Source organism: Lynx rufus, unplaced genomic scaffold (assembly GCF_022079265.1).
Source record: "Lynx rufus isolate CCGP_SWC_20201006 ecotype Redwood Valley unplaced genomic scaffold, mLynRuf1.p SCAF_5, whole genome shotgun sequence".
Taxonomy (NCBI): Eukaryota; Metazoa; Chordata; class Mammalia; order Carnivora; family Felidae; genus Lynx; species Lynx rufus.
Genome location: NW_025814867.1, coordinates 141,181,437 through 141,189,877, shown reverse-complemented (window position 1 = coordinate 141,189,877; position 8,441 = coordinate 141,181,437). Strand labels below are relative to the sequence as shown.

The window sequence follows — 8,441 nt, the reverse complement described above, 5'->3', positions numbered from 1 at the left end:
GCCAGCCCCTGCCGCGCGGTGCCTCCAACTCTGCGCTAGAAGAAAAACTTCCCGCGCGCCCGCAGAACTGCAGCGCCTCCTTCCCGGGGACTCCGGGAGTCCTGTCCACCGCCGGCTCTGCGCTCACTTTCAAAGAATAACAGTCACTGTAACAACCCAGAGCGAAGCCAGCAAGGCTCCGCGCTCCCGACCCGAACAATAGCCCTCTCTCTCCGTCCACTGAGGCGCGCGGTGCCTCCCGGGACTCGGGTGCAGCGAGCCGTCCCCGCGGGGTTCCGAAGGCGCACGGGAGGCAGCGACATGGGGAACGCGAAGCTGGCGCGGCGGCCTCGGGGCACCCAGCCTGCGCCCGCGCTGCTACTGCTAGCGGCGGCCTCGGCGCTGCTGCTGCTCGTGCCGGGTGTGCGCGGGCGCCCCGCCGAGGAAGACGAGGAGCTGGTGCTGCCGGACTTGGAGCGCGCGCCGGGACACGCGACCACGCACCTCCGCCTGGACGCCTTCGGCCGGCAGCTGCACCTAGAGCTGCAGCCCGACCGCGGCTTCCTGGCGCCCGGTTTCACGCTGCAGACCGTGGGGCGCAGGCCCGGGCCCGACGCGCTGCGTCCGGACCCCGCCGGCGACCTGACGCACTGCTTCTACTCCGGCACCGTGAACGGCGACTCCGGCTCGGCCGCCGCTCTCAGCCTCTGCGAGGGCGTGAGCGGCGCCTTCTACCTGCAGGGCGAGGAGTACTTCATCCAGCCCGCGCCCGCCGCCGCCACCGTGGGCCTGGCCCCCGCCGCCGCCGCTGCCGCCGGGGAGGAGCCGCCGGAGCGGCCCCAGTTCCATCTCCTGCGGCGGAGGCAGCGGGGCGGCGACGGCGCCAAGTGCGGGGTCACGGACGACGAGACCCAGCCCGCCGGGGGCGCGGGGCCAGAGGACGAGGACGCCGGGACGCAGTGGCCGCCGCGGGACCCCGCGCCGCAGCGGGCGGGACAGCCGACAGGTATCAGTCGCAGAAGAGGTGCTCTCACTCGCCTCTCCATTCATCCCCCTCTCCCCACTGTCTCTGAGCGGCGCGTGTGGAGGGTCAACTCCTGTTCGCAGGCAGGAACATGCGTCTGCGGACTGGACGCGGGCCTGGTGTGGAGGAATGTGGCTTGAGGTTTGGGTTGGTGAACGAATCCAACCCGGCTAGAACCGAATCCCGTTGGCCCGAATAATGAATGGTCAAGAGAGGCCGGGCAGAGCAGCGATTTTCTGCTAAGGCGAAGCGTCTCGACGGGGAAGGGAAGAGTTGGTAACCCAACTCCTTTCCACCTTAGTCTAGTGTGAGCGTGTGTGACTTCTTTCCGTCCTGATCGTTTCTTTTTAACGACTGTGCATGTGTTCTTTGGTCGGGTTGCAACTTGGCGCTGAGTTTTGCAACCGCTGCCTGTGCGCGCGCCCTGCGCCGGGGGGAGGGCGGAGATGGAGGGTGGAGGAGCGACGGTGACCTAGCAGTGCGCAACCCGCACGCCTGGACAGCTGCGCTGGGATCTCTGTCCTGCTGGCCTCGGCCTGCTCCCCCTTCCCTCTTAAAGAGGCTGACCCCGACCGGCTGGCGGCGGCCTGGCCCCTTTGCAGAACCTGCTTGGGAGGTCTTTGCCCAGCTGGCCCCGCCTCCCCGCGCCTCCCACCCGGCCTCCCAGTTTGCGCTCCCTCTCGCGGCCAAAATTCTGCTCTCTTGCACTCTTGCGTGTTAGTCACTGCTGATCCTTCCTGCTAGGCTTCACCCTGGCTCTTGAGTTGTGTGCGGTGCTTACTGTCTCCTTCTCTTCATCCTGTCACTTTGGTGCCTTTTTTTTTTCTTCCTTAACTTTCTCACGTGGCTTGTTTCCGAATTTTCCGCTTTCCCCCTGGACATCTGCTCCTTGAAGCAGTTACGTGGTCGGCGTCCAGTTGGGGACTTCCCTGGGGTCCGGCTTTCCGTCAGGAGTCAGAAGGCTCTTTTCTAAATAATCAAATGTCCCCCCGCCCGGGTCAAGGCAGGAACTTATTTCCCTGGGGCAGAGGGAATGGGACGACAGGCTGCTGGGCAGAGTGGGTGGTCCTCGTGCCCGGATTTGGCAAGAGCAGAACACTTCCCCTCCCCCCCCCCCAGGACCCCTGGAATGAGACAGCAGAGCAGCGCAGTTCAGCCCTGCCCTGGGCCTTCCACGTGGAGTCCGATGATCTCATTCAGGATTTGAGTCCTGGCCTGTGAAAGAGTGACTCAGGGGCTCTCTGCCTGCTGCCTTTGCTCCAAGTTTTTACTGCAGCTGGGTAGGATGATGTCCATACTGCCTTGTGCAGACTGTAGGACTTCCAGGAGGACAAAAGAAATCCTCCTCACCGCCCCCCCCCCCAAAAAAAAGCCTGAACCCTCAGTGGCTCACATGGCCTTTTTTATTTAAGAGGCAGGGGAACAGAAAAGAGAAAGAGAGAAAATGAAGTAAAGGAGAAAGCCTTAAAAATAACATTTGCAGCGAAACGAGATGCAACTATTTTTGTTATTGTGGTCCCAGGTATATTTTTATTTTGTTTGCTTTGACTGCTTAGGCTTTCCTTATATACTCTGGGATGGTAGCTATTCCCGGCCAGAATGGCCCTGAGCAAACTACCTTTTCTGTTTCTTTACAGGCGCTGGGAGCGTGAGAAAGAAGCGATTTGTGTCCAGCCACCGCTACGTGGAAACTATGCTGGTGGCCGACCAGTCCATGGCAGAGTTCCACGGCAATGGTCTGAAGCACTACCTTCTCACCTTGTTCTCGGTAGCAGCCAGGCTCTACAAACACCCCAGCATCCGGAACTCCGTGAGCCTGGTGGTAGTGAAGATCCTGGTCATCTACGAGGAACAGAAGGGGCCCGAGGTGACTTCCAATGCTGCCCTCACTCTGCGGAACTTCTGTAACTGGCAGAAGCAGCACAACCCGCCCAGTGACCGGCACGGGGAGCACTATGACACCGCTATTCTCTTCACCAGACAGGTATGACTGCCCTTGCCCTCCGGGGGGGGGGGGGGTGGCGCGGGCAGCGCCGGAACCTAGAGACGCGGATGAGGCATTTCGCCAGTGCCCTTGACTTGCATTCTTTTAATTGGCTAACGTGGTCAGTTTTCCTTACGGCCTCCGTGATTTTACCAGCTCAAGTCCCACAGTCCTGTTTGAATAGCAGTAGAGAAAAATCTTCAGAGGAGTCCCCAGATTTGGACAGCTCGGTGGCGGCGAATGTAAATGCTCCCAATACGAACGGGAAGATACCTGTTGCCAAAAGTTAGGTCGCAAGGTTCGCGCTCTCTGTTCCTAGGCATAAGGACCTACGTTTGCTTCTTTTAGGACTTGTGTGGGGCGCAGACATGTGACACCCTTGGGATGGCTGATGTCGGAACTATATGTGACCCCACCAGAAGCTGTTCGGTCATAGAAGACGATGGCTTGCAAGCTGCCTTCACCACGGCTCATGAACTAGGTAAGTCATTTCAGGGTGGGAGTTAAGTCCTCTTTTCCCACTCTTCTGAACGTGGCCAGCCTTAACAGATTTCAAAATAAGATAGTATGAGATCCTGACATTTGGAAATTTACCTGTTTGTCTGCGCCTTGTAAGACATAGACGTATCGGGCCCAAGCTCGATTGTTTCCAAAATACATTTCTTCTTCTAGAAATAATCACTTCAGGACAAGTGAATCCCTGATTGGGGGGGGGGGGGGCGGGAAGTGCTGTATTTTGATGTGGGTTTTGGATTGCTTCTTAGGCCACGTGTTTAACATGCCACACGATGATGCAAAGCAGTGTGCCAGCATGAATGGTGTCGACCAGAATTCCCACATGATGGCGTCAATGCTTTCCAACTTGAACCACAACCAGCCTTGGTCTCCCTGCAGTGCCTACATGATTACATCATTCCTAGATAATGGTCATGGTAAGATGCTGCAGCTACTCTTTCTAGATGTTATCCAGCCTTCCACATGTAAGATTCTAGTTAAACCAGTCCCTTCTTTCTTTTGTGTGCTTTTTTATTTACCCTTCTTCCAAATTGCTTTCGTTGTCAAGAGCATACATTTTTATTTTACTTTTTATTTTTTTTTAATTTTTATTTATTTTTTGGGCGAGAGGGGGAAGGAGAGCATGAGCAGGGCAGACAGAGAAGAGGGAGGCGCGGAATCTGAAGCAGGCTCCAGGCTCTGAGCTGTCAGCACAGAGTCCGACGCCGGGCTCGAACTCACAAACTGTGAGATCAGGACCTGAGCCGAAGTCGGGTGCTTAACCGACTGAGCCACCCAGGCGCCCCACGAGCATACATTTTTGGATCTTAATTCCCAGTCAATGACAGTGCTTCTGGCCGAGTAGCTCCTAAAAGTGCATTAATTTGAGCTTTTTAGCAGAACAGTAATTTCCTGTCACTGTTAATATAGAAATCCCCTTTGGAGGACAGTATCTTACAAATTATTTAACTCTCGCTGGCATTTTCCCCAGGAGCTCTAGTTTTCAAATCACTCTGCTCTCTGTGATTTCTTACGGTAACCGTGTTCTGAAACTGATCTACCTTCTGTCTGTTTGCAGTCACCGCTCTTTAATATTGGTCGGCATTTCCTTTGCAGGGGAATGTTTGATGGACAAGCCCCAGAGCCCCCTCCAGCTTCCCTCCGATCTCCCGGGGACCTTGTACGATGCCAACCGGCAGTGCCAGTTTACGTTTGGGGAAGAGTCCAAGCACTGCCTGGATGCAGCCAGCACTTGTACGACCCTGTGGTGCACAGGCACCTCTGGCGGGTTGCTGGTGTGCCAAACGAAACACTTCCCTTGGGCGGACGGCACCAGCTGTGGAGAAGGGAAATGGTGTCTGAACGGCAAGTGTGTGAACAAGACGGACAAGATGCATTTCCATGTGAGTTTTGCCTGTCACCGCACGCGCCTACGCCTTTAAGATTCGGAATTGGAAGGAGCAGTCCGATGCTAAAACATCTGATTGCACGATAGGCACCCCTGTCTGTGTCCTTTGATGGGGGAGGGGGGGTGGGACACAAGACAGATGGTTTTTACAACGGATTCTTCATCTCTTACTTTTCTCGTTCGTTGCCTAAAAAGAGTTCCGTAAAGAGTTCTAACGCTGATCATTTGTGTCCCCATGCAGACTCCTATTCATGGAAGCTGGGGGCCGTGGGGACCCTGGGGAGACTGTTCGAGAACCTGTGGCGGAGGAGTTCAGTACACCATGAGGGAATGTGACAACCCGGTCCCCAAAAACGGAGGGAAGTACTGTGAAGGCAAGCGCGTGCGCTACAGGTCCTGTAACATCGAAGACTGTCCGGATAACAACGGTGAGTAGAAGCGGGTCGCGAGTGATGCGCCCACGAGCAGGCAGGCGAGGGTTGAAAACCGATGACGTCATGATATCATTTTCTTCCCAGGAAAAACATTTAGAGAGGAACAGTGTGAGGCACACAACGAGTTTTCTAAGGTTTCCTTCGGGAGCGGGCCCGCGGTGGAGTGGACACCCAAGTATGCTGGCGTCTCGCCGAAGGACAGATGCAAGCTCATCTGTCAAGCCAAAGGCATTGGCTTCTTCTTCGTTCTGCAGCCCAAGGTACTTACTTCGATCCATACTTGTTGCCCAAGAAACGAGGGCTTGGGCTGCAACCTTTTCATGCAGCCTGTGATGCAGTTGCATGAATTCACATCCCAACGTGTTCGATTTTCAAATCGGATCTCCTTTTTGTTCTAGACATGTTGCCCACCGCCTTCTTTTGAGTGTGGCATCGTTTCCAGTTATGAACGAAGCCCGAATCAGGCACTTAGGATTCTTAGCATTGCTTGTTATTACTCTGGTATGCAGAGAAAAGGCCTTTATGGTCAGATAAATTGCATATTAGCATGGCAGGCTGACAGCGCTTTTGGAAAATAGCATTAGCATGGAGCACAGTTCTTGTTACCGGTGATTAGCGGTAACGTGTGCAAATGGATTTATTAAAAGGAAGTCTGACGTCGATAACACTTGTGTTTGAGAACGTACGTTGAACTAGTAGAAGCATCGTTTTGCTGTTTTGCTGCGAGGATAAATCTGGTTCTGAGATTTAAAAACAATGAAACGAATGTTGCTTGGATTATCATGTGCCATTATCACTGTAGGCTGTGAAAATATTTCCCGGTTGCGGCTTCAACGGGTAACAGCCGACTTACTCAGCATCTGCAATTGGCGGGAATTATTCTAGGCACTGAGCGTACCGCAGTATGCAGGTGGACCGGCTCTGCTTTCATTGCCCTGACCTAGACGTGAGACAGGTCAATAAACAAGTAATCAAAATGTATAGTATTTTCGGACGCCTATATCTACTGGAGTGAAAACGCCACCCAGAAGGGTCGCGTGTGCCACGTGTAGAGCACTCCTCTCGTTACGACGGTCAGGAAAGCAGAGGCATTATGTTCATGAGAAAATCTCCCGTAATTATCGCAACATCATCTCTTTCCCGAGTTGACTCACGTGTGACACCAGATACGTGTTCTCCCTCCTCCAGGTGGTTGATGGTACCCCGTGTAGCCCCGATTCCACCTCTGTCTGCGTGCAAGGACAGTGTGTCAAAGCTGGCTGCGATCGTATCATAGACTCCAAAAAGAAGTTTGACAAATGCGGTATTTGTGGAGGAAACGGATCTACGTGCAAGAAGACCTCAGGATCGGTTACTAGTGCAAAGTGAGTCTTGAAACGTCATACTCCCAAAGATCTTGTTACGTAGAGGTAACTTGACAGGTCTGGGAGAGCTGACGTCCCAAGCGATTCGCGTGTTTTCCAGCTGAGTGTTACAATTAGCCAGCGACCGAGAGAGTTTTATATCTGTTTTTTCTTGCTTGCAGACCTGGATATCATGACATCGTCACGATTCCTGCTGGAGCCACAAACATTGAGGTGAAACAACGGAATCACCGGGGGTCCAGGAATAATGGCAGCTATCTTGCCATCAAAGCCGCTGACGGCACATATATCCTGAACGGCGACTTCACTCTGTCCACTTTAGAGCAAGACATTACCTACAAAGGTACCGTCTTGAGGTACAGTGGTTCCTCCGCCGCGTTGGAAAGAATCCGCAGCTTTAGCCCGCTCAAAGAGCCAATAACCATCCAGGTCCTCACCGTGGGCAACGCCCTTCGCCCGAAAATTAAATACACCTATTTTGTGAAGAAGAAGAAGGAACCTTTCAACGCCATCCCTACCTTCTCAGAATGGGTCATTGAAGAGTGGGGCGAATGTTCCAAGTCATGCGGACTGGGTTGGCAGAGGAGAGTGGTGGAGTGCCGAGACATCAATGGGCAGCCCGCCTCGGAGTGTGCGAAGGAGGTGAAGCCAGCCAGCACCCGACCCTGCGCGGACGTGCCTTGCCCCCGCTGGCAGCTGGGGGATTGGTCACCATGCTCCAAGACTTGCGGGAAAGGTTACAAAAAGAGAACCTTGCAATGTCTGTCCCACGACGGGGGGGTGTTGTCTCACGAGAGCTGCGATCCTTTCAAGAAACCGAAGCATTACATAGATTTCTGTACGATGGCAGAATGCAGTTAAGCAGGGGAGCGTTGAGGGGAGGATGAGGTGTGGAAGGGCTGGTGCACTGATACCAACCAAGAAGGCTGGAGGGATCCAGTGTACCTTGCCGGTGATGAACAGAGAGGGTAAGGAGTTGGGAGTGTGGAGGTAGGTAGAAAAGAAGTTAGATCGGCAGAATATCCTGCCAGTTACGAATCTGATAGGGTAGCTAATGAGGGTTATTAATCTCTGAGCAATGATATAGCATGATAAAGCCCCGGGGCATTATTATTATTCCTTTTGTTACACCTATGACAAGTGTAAGAAACAAATAGACGCAGTTGTCACAATTAGTTTAAGGAGTACACGATCCCCGTGCTGTGGTACCGATTAAATACTTTGTGCCGTGCGGGTTGGGAACTGAAAAGCAGGAGAAAGAGGAGACTTTCAGTTGCAGACAGGGCTTGCTTTACCTCGCGAACCACGGAGGGAGAAAGGAGGGCCCATAGCATCTTCAGCCAGCGCTGATTGATCGCGGCTGCTACGATTTCGGAGAACACTTCCGCCGTCGTCTCTACTGAGAGTTAAGAACGCAAGACTGTCCTCCGTGAGAGAACTGCTTCGCAACATAAAGTGACTGAAAAGGAACGCCGTCTTCGCTGTCCTGTGCCACTGCTGGGTCTTCATCCGTGACGTCATTTTGACAAAGAAACAATTCCACGTGTTTGTGAAAATGCGTTAAGTCTGTAAGGAGTAAGGAAAAAAAAAAGGCAGCAATGAATCAGACGCTAGTGAAAGTCAGAGGAGACAGGATAAGCTCAAACCTTCCACCTTCTTTCCTCCTTATGCAAGCCTACTTTTGGAATGTGGGTAGAAAACACAAACAGAAAACAAAAACCGGTTCACGGCTCAAGAAGGACCGGGTGATCTC

At 53.6% G+C, this 8,441-nt stretch overlaps 1 protein-coding gene across 1 annotated transcript; it reads left to right on the top strand.

The window, feature by feature from the left end:
- The first annotated feature begins 285 nt into the window (after window positions 1–285).
- On the top strand, window positions 286–7,624 carry ADAMTS1 (ADAM metallopeptidase with thrombospondin type 1 motif 1). The gene is made up of 9 exons (XM_047100228.1): window positions 286–985; window positions 2,641–2,987; window positions 3,336–3,468; window positions 3,752–3,919; window positions 4,599–4,885; window positions 5,132–5,318; window positions 5,409–5,584; window positions 6,513–6,688; window positions 6,850–7,624. The coding sequence occupies exons 1-9, from the start codon at window positions 301–303 to the stop codon at window positions 7,547–7,549; spliced, it is 2,859 nt and encodes a 952-aa protein (XP_046956184.1). The 5' UTR covers window positions 286–300; the 3' UTR covers window positions 7,550–7,624.
- Window positions 7,625–8,441: the final 817 nt, after the last annotated feature.